Source organism: Lycium barbarum, chromosome 4, assembly GCF_019175385.1.
Source record: "Lycium barbarum isolate Lr01 chromosome 4, ASM1917538v2, whole genome shotgun sequence".
Classification (NCBI taxonomy): domain Eukaryota; kingdom Viridiplantae; phylum Streptophyta; class Magnoliopsida; order Solanales; family Solanaceae; genus Lycium; species Lycium barbarum.
The window spans coordinates 132,417,400-132,431,418 of NC_083340.1; the positions used below are offsets into that span (position 1 = coordinate 132,417,400).

At 35.5% G+C, this 14,019-nt stretch overlaps 1 protein-coding gene and 1 pseudogene across 1 annotated transcript; both read left to right on the forward strand.

Annotated features, from left to right (window-relative positions):
• The first annotated feature begins 1,196 nt into the window (after positions 1-1,196).
• Positions 1,197-2,860, forward strand: LOC132638609 (uncharacterized; annotated as a pseudogene).
• Positions 2,861-8,711: 5,851 nt separating this feature from the next.
• On the forward strand, positions 8,712-11,187 carry LOC132637805 (uncharacterized). The gene is made up of 2 exons (XM_060354838.1): positions 8,712-8,965; positions 10,998-11,187. The coding sequence occupies exons 1-2, from the start codon at positions 8,712-8,714 to the stop codon at positions 11,185-11,187; spliced, it is 444 nt and encodes a 147-aa protein (XP_060210821.1).
• Positions 11,188-14,019: the final 2,832 nt, after the last annotated feature.

The following is a 14,019-nucleotide window of genomic DNA, read 5'->3' on the forward strand; positions in this document are numbered from 1 at the left end:
AGTGTTCTTATCCTATGCCTGATAACAACTTAAAGCTCTTAATCTATGCAATTAAGCTCTGATACTAAATGTAATTAAGTTAATTGATAAAAGACCAAGGAGTATCACATAGAAAGCAAGATTAAGAAAGAAAGATTAAGACGTGTACATGTAAAGTTATCTCGATCATCAATGCGTAAGCGCGTTTCAAGTATAACACATTTTGCTACGTCTTCTCTCATTGCTCCAACAACTAGCAGTTGAATGGGGCAGTTGCTTTAAGGTTGAGGAGATGAGAGGGACCTATTTATATATTTGTATGCATTAAGCCTTGACCTAATGGATCTTCCTTTAACATGCTTTAGTAGGTATCCAACCTGACCACCAAAACATAAAGTGATTCAGGGTCAACGGCGCAAGTCATGTACACCAACTTTATTTATTTATCCCATTTTATAAACCAGAATAATAAGTTAATATTGTCCATATTTAGTAAAATTTCTAACATTCAACCTAAAGCGGGAGTAAATTTCTCAAAAGATCAGTCAACTTGTGGCTTTTCTCATAATTACAAAATTACTCAGCCATTTTTGTCATTAAAAAAATCTGACATGACAAAATAAAATAGGTGAGAGACGTCTGCCCCCTTGTTAATTTATTGTGCACATGACATTTTTTAAAATAAACTAATTTTTTTAATTTAGAGCCCGTTTGGATTGGCTTACAGCTTAAAGCTGTTTGCAGCTTATAAGCTGAAAAAAATAAGTTGGGGTAGTCCAACTTATTTTTTTTGGCTTATAAGCTGTTTTCAGCTTATAAACTGCTTTAGATAAACTAAGTCAAATGGGTCCAATTATTTTTTTGAGCTTATTTTAAGCATAAAATGACTTTAAGCTGGCCAGCCAAACACTCAAAAAAGCTGAAAACAGCTTATAAGCCAACTTATAAGCCAATCCAAACGGGCTCTTAATTATTAATCTTTTTGATTAATTTTCAGGTCAACTTTATAAAAAGAACTTGAGTCCTCATTATCTTTTTCACGTCAGGTCAGGAATACTCGTAGTACTTTGGTATTGTGCATGAGTAATAACTAATGTTGCGATTTTCCAAGAAACGGTTCAGTGCCAAACCATAAATGCGTATCTGGTACTTCATAAATTCTGCTCTGCTATTGCATTTTCCAGTGTGACAGTAACATTTTCTTGTCTTCCTAGCTTTCAACTCCCAAGGTAAGCAATGGGAATTTGGGCCGTCATTTCTTCCAGCAAAGAAACGGTGAAGAAGGTATGTAAAACTTCCTATGATTACAGCACGGTCGCCATCAGAAAGATCAACGGCGTTCTTAGAGTTATGGGTCGATACGTGGTGGATGATGAAGGTCGTGCTAAGATGGTTTATTAATTCACTGCAAAGTTCGTCAAAAATGCTTCCCTTTATGCCTTCAAAGAAGCAGCACACACCATCATTCCTGGTTTGCTCCCTTCACTCGATGTTTAAACCAAAATTAGGGGTAGATTAATGTTGATTTTGATATAAAAAGTGGAGATAACAAGTGATTATCAGAATTATTACTAACACTTTTATCCATGTATGAATAATCAGAGGCGAATTCAGGATTTAAGTTTTATGAGTTTCAACATTTAAGGTTCTTCTTATTGAATCCATTATATTTTTAAGATTATGGATTCAGACTTATGATTTGTTGTAATTTTAGTGAACTTTTACACATAAATTTATGTACCGCGCTAAAAGCACTAGGTTCAAATGACTAGGTACCAAAGGGCTATAGTCCCCTCCGTGTATAATTCATTAGTGAAACTATATGTGTGTTTTTTTTTTTAATTTTTTTAATTTTTTTTATTGTGGAGTTTGTTTGCAAGCTTCTTGGACAACATCTAGAAGTTATATTGTCTACTTCTCTGTCAGCCTCCCTTCACCTCCAAAGAAAAAAAGACTTGTCTAAATTACAGTATTACAACTAAATAGAAAATATTTGAAAATTTTATAATCATAAGAATTCTTTACTTGCAAATGAATAGTTGCAGATTAAAATGAGACAGAGTGGAGTATGTGTTAAACATTGGTAGCAAGTATTCAGTAGAATAGTCCTGGCACGCGCAAATAGTGTTTATTTGTAGGTTTAACTTGGATTCAAATTTTTAGTATTTCACAAAAGAGATTGCAATTTGCATACACTTGCAAAAACAGTAGCGAACTCTAGAGTGGGATTGGGAAAAAATGAACGAATGTCCTGTCATGGAACGAATTGTTACAAATAAATCAGGGTGAAATCTGGGAGAAACGTAATATATATAATGTTGCATAAAATTAATGTAAGCTGTTCTTTTTAATGTGCAGCTCGTGGAAGGGCAATCTTCAGGATTTACTAAGAGACTGTTCGTGAAATAGAGGTCGAGTCTAAAAAGAAACGAGACAGGTTGTCAGGTCGTGACAAGGAAATAATTGGCAATTCAAGTAAGAATTTCACTGGTAATGTATTGCAGGATGATGGGGCAGAGATGCTAGAAATCAGAGAGTTGACGTTGGGTTCTGAAAACAGAGTTCAAGTTGATTCATTTGCGTTACAAACACCTGAAGATGTTCTACGAGCCTTCATGATGGTGGAATTTATGGGCGCTCGTTATCTCACCTCTTTGCTGGTTTCTGATCATGGACAACGGAAGACGGTATAATTTTAGCAAATCTCTACTTGGGATCGTGAATTGAGCATAGCAGAGATTGATCCTAGTATATATCTGGCATCTGAGATATGATTGTATTACTGGGTTTTTGGTAGTATAAGTTTGAAAGTAGATCTAAGTTATCCCTTTAGTTAGTTTTGTGTGCTTTGAAATTCGCATGATGGGAAGCAAACTCTATATAGATAGATGCTTCTGTGACAGTAATTTGAACTGTAGCATTATAATACTTCGTTGTTTCGTTTCCTTTGAAACTTGTCTGCATGATGGAAATTAAGCAAACTTTATAGATTCCTTTGCAACAGTAATTTGAACTATAGCGTCATGAGTTTGAATATTCTAGTTACCTCTTTGATTTATTTCCTTTGAAATTCACATGATAGGAAGCTAAGCTTATAGATGCCTTATTGCCTTTGTAATGGTAATTTGAGCTATAGTATCACGAGTTTGAATATTCTTGTAAATATATATAAGTTTGCTCTTCGTTTTGTTTCCGAAATTCACATGATGGGAAGCAAACTTTACAGATGCCTCTGCAACATTAACTACGGCATCATGAGTTTGAATATGCTTGTAAACTAGATCTAACTAGTTAGCTCTTGGTTTTGTTTCATTTGAATTTTGCATGATAGGAAGCGAACCTCATACGATGGTGATTCGAGATGTAGTATCATGAGTACGAATATGCTTGTAGTTAGATTTAAGTTACCTCTTTGTTTTTTATCCTTTCAAGTGAAAAGCGTCGGTTCACATTGCTTCAGTGCTTTAAGCAAAGATGCTATGACCTTTAATTGTGGCGCTTAAAGGTTTTAGAATGGGACGAAGTAGATGTAAAATGAAAGAGGAAGTCCTATGTGGAGTGTTGAGCCTTACAAAATAATTTGATGATCCTTGGGTTCTACACCTGATTAGATGTTTAGCCACAGAATTTCGAAAAAAGAAGAAGAAGAGAGAACTTCTTTGATTGCCCTTGAAAAGGAAGTTCATATGGAATGTGTTGCAGACCTTCCGTTATATCTATTACTATCAAAGCATGAAACTAGGGATGACAATAGGGCGGGTTAGGGCGGGGCAAACCTTGACTTGCTAAGATTACGATCCCCTGCCCTGCCCCGTTTAGCTTTTTTCAAAGAAATTGTTCTGCCTTGTCCTGCCCCGCCCCGCCCCGTTTATATTATCTTTCATTTCTCTTCTTTATTTTTCACTTTGAAGCATGGTATATTTTTCTAAAAACAATTAGATGAACGATTAGTTCCTCAAATTGGATCTTTTCTTTTAATCGCTCAGATTTCAAAATAGAACTAGAATTTACATATTTTACTATGTTTAGCATGAGAATACACAAAACCCTCTTTAGTATAATTAAATAAGCTTGAAGGAATGTCCGAGTAGAAAAAAAAACCGATTTGTCTTAATTACTATAGACAAAATTATGATGTAAGTATAACTAGCAAGTAATAGTATTTCACCTTTTTGTAGATGTTTTCTTAATGATTTCTTCTAAATGAATATTGTTAATCGTAAGATCAGTTAATTAGGCGATCACTTTTGCGATAAATAAGTAAGGGTTTGTACAAGCTTAAACAAATAGAATAGTTCTTTTTACTGGGTTTACTTTGTAAGTTTTGTTTTATAATCAATATTGATTTTAATTTATGCTAAAAGTCACATTTTAACAAATAAGAATTTAATAACCGAAATGAGAAATCTTACAAAATTTCAGGCAATCATGTTTATACTTTTAGCATTGAAGAACGACCCTTCAAAGTGCGGATTCAAACTACAGACCAAGAATAAAATACTTATTTTTTACCCAACCCACGTATAATCCATTTCTTGCCCTGCCCTATTAAAAATTTTCAAAAACTAAATTTTGCCCTGCCCTGCCCTACCCCGGCCCGCCCGTTTATATGTTTCCCTGCCCTACCTTATTATGCCAGCACGTGACTAATTCTTTGCATAAGGAAGTCTCACCTTGAGAGGAAAGTGCTTCCCATCGAAGGAAACTTCATTTTCAGGCTCGAGTACGAGCCCTCTAATTAAACATGAAGGATACTTATCATTCCACGTGGCAATGAAAAACATAATTTTGACAAACAAGTGTTGTTGCCTGAAAGAATATATCAGTCCACCAAATAGTGTAGAGAACCAAGTTCTCTATCTGTTCCCTTCAATAAAATATAATGTAAATAACACAAGATATTTACGTAGAAAACTCTTTGCTCAAGGGATTAAAAACCACGACCTACCAGAGTAGGATTTTCTCAAACTACACTAAATTGAGCAACTTCAGATTACGACCTATTGCAACCTAGGAATTAAACTCTTAACCCCTTCCCTTACAATTACTCTCTTGTAAGAATTTTACAATAACTCTATTGCAAAGAACACACCTCGACTAACTCTTGCCGAGTGCACAAACTCGAAATGGTTGATAATCTGTCCTACTATGCTCTTCTTAAAAGTAGTGTAGGAATACAATGTTAAAGAACAAAAGACAAAGACTCAACAACCTAAAGGACTAAGACATCTTCAATGATTAGAGAACTGGTCATTCAGTTTGTTGCAGCCTTGTTCTTGATGAGCACTTTTAAAGCAGCAACGGCTACCACAAAATCTCTGATAGGAGTAGAGATATGATAGGCACATAAAGTAGATCACAAATCATATCCAGATTTGTAGAGACAGACGAGAAAGTAGATCCCGGATAAAATAATACTGAGGCTACCCGATGACAGACTGAAATAGTACCTTTGATAATCGCATCAGAAGCCTCCGCCTTTGGTATACTGGGGAAAGCATAGCAATGAACCTGTCTGCCCTCAGACCATGTACAACATGGCCAGAATGAGCTCCATGCCTCGCTGACTAAGAACTGCCCCTACCGGGCTGATGACCACCTCTCCCAGACTGATAACCGTCTCTGCCAAACTGCGAACCACCTCTATATAAAGATCCACCTCCCCTAACCGATAGTGCTGAAATCTTGGGAGCATGAAATCGAGAGCCCTACTAAGCTCCACCATGTCTGGGTCTAGGACACTTCCTCACAAAATGCTATGTGTCACCACACTCAAAGCAAGTCTTGCCCGTCCTGGGCTGTGACATTGATACAGAATACCCTTTACGATCCGAGTGTTGGGTGTAAGAACCTCGAGAAGTCTGCTCAGAACTGAACTCACTAAGCGCAGAAGGGCTACCTGCTGAAATCTGAAACGCCAACTGAATGGGGCGGACAGAATGATACTGATAACCTTTGCAAAAATGGCCCCCACCCCTAGAAGTAGAACCACTGAATCTATCAAACCTGCGAATCCCCTTGTCATCACCTCTATCATGAGTCTGAATCCTCGTGACTCGACCTCTGTGGCATGATCCACCACGACCTGGAATAAATCCCCAGAAGCTACTAGCTGTGAAATCGCTAACTTCAACGGAAGTGTCAAACCTGTGAGGAACCGCCCCACTCTCTCTGCCTCAGTGGGGAGTAACTGCACTGCATATCGAGCCAAGACATGGAGCCTAGACTCATACTTCGCAATCGATAACCCTCTCTGCTCTAAAGCGGTGAACTCATCCCTCCTTCTATCTCTCAAAGTCTGATGAACATACTTCTCTTGAAAAGCCTAATAGAATCGGGTCAAAGACAAAGGAGGCGACCCATATGGTCGGCAATCAATATAGGATCTCCACCATAGCTTCGCATCCCCATGCAATTGGAAAGCAACATAGCCAACTCCATGTGACTCCACCACACCCAACTTGTGAAGCCTTTCATGACAATCAATGATGAACTCATATGCATCCTCCTTAGGGGTACCATAAAAATAAGGTGGCTTCCTCTTAGTAAACTCCCAAACAAATCTTGCTTTTCATGAGTCATAACCGGACCAGCAACAGGTCTAGGAGCAAAATCAGGTGCTAGAAACTCATCGATACGGGGAGCCACAGCAACAGCACGCTGTGCCTCTTGGGTATGGAACTGGTCAGGAGTCTGAGATCCAAATCTGGTCTGAGACCCGTCTGGAGTAGCAAGAAGGACCCCTGCCTGGGTCAGTTCCTTAAGAAGACTCAAAATGCGTACCACAACATCCTAAAGTACTAGTGTATCAACCCCCGCGAAGTTCATGTACCATTCTCGCTCTCCGGCAAAGACCTCGGAGGCTACAAATCACTCTCGCTTTCCGGCAAAGATCTTTGAGGCTATAAGTCACTCTCGCTCTCTTGCAAAGTCCTCAGAGGCTGATACTCACTTTACCATTATATTTATAGCATATGAAATATGGAAGGCATGCCATGCATAGAGCCAATTTCATCAACATCGCCAATCATAGAGTCGATAGATACATGTCATGAAAATTGATAACAACTTTAGGTTATTAATATGCTCCTTCCTTTTTCATGAGATACTAAGGGACAGGGATAGATACAGTCAATAATCACAAATATTAGCAAACATGGCGACAAGCCCACGTAACAACATCCATATCAAACCAATAGATTCATCACCACAACCATGCCCGAAGATCAATCATGCTTCCCCGTCAAAATCTACAAATTACATACGCTTCTCTAATCGAAGTCTAAAAAGATAAGCCATAACCTACCTCAAAATTCGAACAGGTGCCACGAACCTCATGTTGCATCCTATTTTTACCAAGGCTAAACAAAGTACAACTTATGGGGCTCTAAAAGGATTAATTATGTACAGAGTCTCCACCTAGCATTTAAGGTAAATTGGGGTACCAATAAATTATTAATGTATGCAGCTAATGATCTGCGAAAATAAGTGATATTCTAGGTAAGGGCTCAAATTATTCCGAACGGAAGGTATTAGGCATCCTTCAGAATCCACAATATGTGATTCCCGACTGGACCTGATTTAGTTACATGAGGGAAGTACCAAAAAGCGTTTGACCATTAATTACAAAGAATATTAGCGAATATGAATAAAAGAACGATTAACATGAATATTTTATGCAATAAAAATGTGAAGATTTGTACATATATATAAATAAAAATAGACGTCATAAAATAAAAAATAAAAATGTGAAAAATGATATGTTTGTGAACAAGAGCCCGTTTGGATGGGCTTATAAGTTGGTCAAACCAACTTATAAGCCCTTTTTAGCCTATTGTAGTGTTTGGCTACCAACTTAAAATGCTAAATTTAAGCCATAAAGTGCTTAAAGTCACCCAAAAATGAAAAGTTGGGAATCCTAACTTTTTTTTGGAGGGCTTAAAGCCATTTTCGTTGACCATTGAAATTACTTTTATATCCCTTATATTTTATTTTAATTCCCAAAGTACTCTCTCAACTAAAGCCCTAAAATTCACGATCTGTTCCTCATTTCTTCTACAACAACGCAGCCTCCACGATCTCTGTTCATCATCTTCTACAACAACGCAGCCTCCAAACCCAGAACTTTCTTCACTCCCACACTCACTCTCTTTCTCTCTCTAAAATTTCCCTAAATCGTTGAGTTCTTAAAAAATGTAAGGTTGTAAATCTAAAATCAATGTTGAAAATCGCTTGAGTTCTTCAAGTTTCTACTGATCTAAGGTATTCTTCTTCCTTATTCTTTGATTTTGCTCTACAAATTGTAATTTAGCTTTATTTCATCTTGCATGTGGATTTTTTCTGCATACTTGTGTTTTTTCTACACTGAAACTCTCAGTAGAATCAGTGATGATAAGCTCGTTGTAAATCACTGATTTTGTGTTTTCATTTTCATATCTAAGTTCATTGGTTTAGAAGAAATTGCTTCTTCTTTTGCTGAGATATTGTCGATAAAGGTACTGTGCGATTCTCAGATTCCAATTTTTCAGTGTAATCAGTGAGACCTTTCATTTTTTATTTTCTTCGTGTGTAGCATTGCTTGAACAATTTTGTTTGAAATCGACCTTTGTTAATGCGCTTTTGAAATAATTGTTTGATTATCGTGGATATTACGGATTGAAATTGTTGTCGAAGGTGATTCAATATTGTATTATAGTTTTGCTTATGCTACTGAGTCCGAGATTGGTGAAGCTATGGTAGAGTCTAGAAGAGTTTCATCTGTAGCTGAGTCTGATAGATCAGTAGACTTAGAAAATGGTAATGGTGAAACAAAGTTGCATGTTGAGAAAATTATTGAAAGAGATTGTAGGATTTGTCATTTGAGTTTGTTGAGTTCTGGTACTCCTGAATCTGGTGTTGCCATTGAATTTGGATGTTCCTGTAAAGATGATTTGGCTACTGCACATAGGCATTGTGCTAAGGCATGGTTCAAAATCAAAGGAAATAAGTGAGTAGAGCAAAACCTTAGTTTATTTTTCAAGTTTCTGCCCTTTAATTTAACCTATGGTCTCTGATTTTGATGCATTAGATTGCCTATGTGATTAAGATGCTTAAGTGATAGTTGTTGTTTAATTTTCTGATCTTCAAGTTGTACTACTTCTTGAAGTTGACTTCTCCCTACTTTAATCTTTTTCCCCATTTATATATTACAAAAGTAAACTGAGTCTAAGTGATAGGGGAAGTTTATAATTTGTTGTCTGCCAAGTGTTGTTTGTGAAGTGATGTTGTAGGATGATCTGATTTTCCTTGGAAGCCAAGATCATAGGAGGCTTTAATTGTATAACTGTATAGAAAGTTCTTTGAAGTATTTCTCTTGTCATCTTTAAATGCAATATGGATAAAACTCTACTTTACCTTTATCTTCATTTGTGTTAAAGCATTTTCAAACAAATATGACTACGGTGTAAGTGCTTTTTAACAACAATGCAAAATACAGTAAAAGACCTACATACACGTGTAAGTGTACATAGATCTACTGTACTAGTTTTTGAGTTCATGTAACATATGCAGAAATAAATGAGTTGAGGTTAGCATAGGATAAGGTAATTACTCCTATAAGGGAGATGAGTCTATGCTTTGAGCATGGGAAAGAAATTAGTTAGGATGGTTCCTTTTTTTTCGATGAAGTAAAAGATTTCATTCAAAAGGCATCAAGTAGATGCATAGCAAAAATTACAATATAAAGATGTATCTGCTCATCTACAACAGCTTACACTAACACTAGAGAGCAGATACAGTCCAAAAACGTTCACAACTAGTTACATGTGCTTGGTTTGAAACTCTTGGTTTTGAAGACATGAATAGGAGTTGTGATACCATCTAAACATCTTCTGCTCGTTTCTTTCCAGATGCACCAAAAAATACAATAAATTAGTTAGGATGGTTTCATCATCTCTTATGGCCCTTCAAAGACTTGAGAGCTTGATAGCTGGTGGTACAACATATTTTTAATCATGTAAAACAACATTTAAAAAGGTGCATTAGAAAATGACTAAATTGTAAAATGTCCTACTTAAAAAAGTGGATATCACTTCAGGATCTAATCAATTCTGTTGTACCTTGACTTTTATGGTGGAAAAAATATGTACCGATAGCGCTTACTAAAATAAAAAACAAATATGTACCGATAGCGGCAGGATTTATTTTCCTACCATTTGTCCATTATAGTTAAATTGGTTATTTTGGTAGATGAACTTAATAATTCCCGAGTTTTCTCTTTTATAATAACAACTGCTTTAGTTACCATCTGGAAAATCGACACATCATATCTCAATAAGCCTTATTTGACAATTAACCATTAGTAAAGATGACAGTCATCCAGGCTCATCAAACAGTCTGGGTGGTGATGTATATCTGTATTCAGTACCGTGGTAGTTGCCTTTGAACTACACATTTTGTTGTGTAGTAGCCACTTTAAAAGTCCATCTTCCAGTGTGATTCTGAGCTGAATAGTGTCTGGACTATTTCATTTTCGTTTTAGTACTTGCTTTTCTCAAGCAAAAGAAACTGCAGCCAAATGCTCTGTAATTGTTGATATTCGTAATTCGTATCATGCATAAACAAGGCTGCTGCTGCGGCGGCAGCTGCTTCCACTTCTTCTTTATTATCTCTCTATTTTGGTATGTGTACAAAAAGCTGTGACTAGGGAATTGTGGCTGTGTGTTTAGTTATTGGGCTGCCAACATTATGATGTTCCAGAGTTCATGAACGTTTATTTCTCCTTTCTTCAGATTGTTTACATTCAATAATGTAAGATATCACCTAGCTGAATTTCGCCGCGGTGCAACTCGACAATTGCGAGAGCCAAGAGGACGCATTGAGAAATTTAACTATTTACATTCTTCTTGTAGAAATGTAGTAGAGCGCACATTTTGCGTTTGGAAAGCAGGATGATCTATTTTGAGAGACATGTCATACTATCACATTGACACACAAAGGGACATCGTACTTGCTACTATGACCATTCACAATTATATTAGAAAGAAATGCAATGTGGATGATGCATTCCAAACAGTCGAGAATGAGAGCTATATTCCATCGGTTGATTCTAATGATATTGGCACAACTTCAAGAGCTAACAATGTAGATGTCGAAGATGTAGGAGAACAAAATGATGACTATTGGATGGGGTTTCGTGATATGATTGCTAGTGACATTTCTAATGCTTGATGCTTGTATTATATGAATATTTTTCACTTCTTGTATTTATAGTGGAGTGCTTTCGCTTGTATTAGCACTTTTATTTTGTGTCAAATTCTCCATCTTTGACACCCGTGCTTTTTAAAACACTGCTTGAAACAAGGAAACCTAAGGCTCTATTTGTTTTTAAAATTGACTAAACATATATATGATTAGTAAGATGTTGTACAATGAAGGTTGGTGATCGATGTATGGTGATTAGTTGTGGATATGATTGGCAGTGGAGGTGAATAAGTGTTGGTAGAGGCCAACTTATTGTGGTGGCAGTGGTGGAAATGCCAAGTACGGGGGGTAATTGGTAGTTGTGTGGTGATAGTGAATAGCATAGTGGTAAAAATTTGCCTTCACAAGAATTTATAAATGAACATTTTTTAAAGACTATACACGAGAAGGACTTTCCAGGAACAATACAGTAGCCAAAAACACAATCTACAGAGAAGAACTCAACATTTATTATCAGTGCCAAAACGTATCATTAAATCTTGTAAAATCCACTCTTCACCGTTAACATAGGATATATCTGTTGGAGGAAGAAGAATGGTTTAATTAATATTCTCATAATTAATACACAACTCTTCATTCCAAAATAAGTGTCCCTTTTAGCTCATGCACCCCCCTTAAGTAACATGTATTTATAAAAAATTAACTTAAATAAACATTTTATAGTGGAAGTGATTTTACAATATAAATTACTTTTGATTTGAATCAACTTTAGAGTTTAAAAATCTTTTAAATCAACTTATTATGGTGTTAACAGCTTTAAAGGTATTTCAGTCATTTTGACATAAAATAAGTGCTTAACAGCACTTATTTATCAAACACATCAACAACTTATTTTCAGCATAAACACTTTTATCCAAACACTCAACTGCTTGTTTATAAAAATAATTTTCAGCACTTAAAAGTTCTAAAAGCACTTCATACGTAAAAGTCACTTTTTTTAAGCCCATCCAAACGGGCTCCAAGTGTGTAAAGGATACACATTAATTACTAAAATTAAAATAGGCTCAATTCTTAAAGAGACAAAAGAATTTTACTTTATGATTAACAAAATATGCAGAGAAACAGCTTGGTTAAAATGATTAAAAAAAGATTAATTTTGACATATATATAATTAATTAAAAGAATGAAGTAAAGGATAAATTTTTTAAAACAATTATTTTCCAATGAATAGTAACTTTTGTTTAAAAGAATTCTTTTGATGAATATGAAAGTATTTTTGGAGATGGATGAATGAACATAATGATTTTTGCTTTTGAATAAAAGAACAAGATCAAAGAATGTATATGGTATCTAATTGATCAAAAATTATCTATAACTTAATCAGCTCAAATGTATAACAGGGAGTAAATGTACGAAGAGTACAACCTACACATGAAATTTACTACGTCCAACAGTGGCGGATCCAGAATTTTGAGTTCGGGGGTGCTGGACCCAGGAATTTTGAGTTCGAGGGTGCTCTATTAACTATTTATATTTGTTTCCTTTATATTTTCTATACAACTATACACTCCGTCACTGAATTTAATGGGTGCTGGAGCACCCAAAATTTGCACATGGGTCCGCCACTGACGTCCAATTATATTCAACTTAAAGTGAGTTAACTTATTTAATTAGCTAACATTTTACACCTAATTAACTAACTAATTATGAGATCACATTCTAAAGTTTAAATATCGAGGTAAACTATCCTAATTATTTACTAAAGTGTGCTAAGCAATTAAATTAATAAACATGTTAACTATAAAAATAATAGCTACTACAAATAATAAGTGAGCAAGTAAATATATGATTCCCCTTTTACCCCGAGAGTAACGTTTCTCTTATTTTATGCTTTCTACAATTTTAAGCACGTAAAAGTAAATATAAACAGAGAATCCAAGAAGCTATTTTGAACTTCTTTCAAGCGTCATCTTCGGGAAGTAGCTTCGGATACCTGCATAAGACTTAGTAAAAATATTAATAATGGATAAATATTTATCAAAATGAATTAAGAAAATTATAATATATATATATATATATATATTGCGATTTAAAATAAAAATCCGTCTTATGTACAGGGAAGGCCTCGAAAATCGACGAAAATTTCTTCATCGGCCAGTGTACTATTTTTTGCTCAAATCAGTTATATCTGACATAAGTAAACCAACAAAATGATATTAAAATATTGTAAAAATAAATAAATACAGAAATGGGAAAACTTCGTGGATAAAGCAACAATAGCAGTAGTATCGCATCAATGCAACAGCAAGAGAGGCATCAAAACATGCAAAATAAAAAAATAAAATAGAAAATGGGACAACAATCAGTTGGAACTTGATGAATTTGACAAAGAAAGTGGCGGTTGGTGCTGGTTTTTATTGTCTTCGGCCTGATCTAATAAAATCCGGCCATGGTGTTTCCCATTGAAGCTTATCCTACAGTGACAAAATGAGAAGAGAAATATAATCTATGTATATGTCTAGGTAGCATATACAATTCTACGTTTACATATGTAAATGTGTGTAACTGTGTATGGACAGGAGTAATGTGTTTGTTTGAAGAAAAGAAGAGAATGAAAATGATTAAGGTGAGGGAATGGAATAGCTCTGCAATAAGAGAAAAGAGATAGTAGGAGTTAGGAAATTTTTTATAAAAGAACGAGAGATGGAAGAATTTAGAGCCTAAATTTGTGTAAGATTGTTTGAGAGGTTCTTGGGTTAGAAAAGGAATGTCGGGTCGGCTGAATGTGGAGAAAAAAATGAGGGATTAAGCAAAATACTACAACAAAGGGGACAAAAAGATAAGGTTGGTGGGTAATTG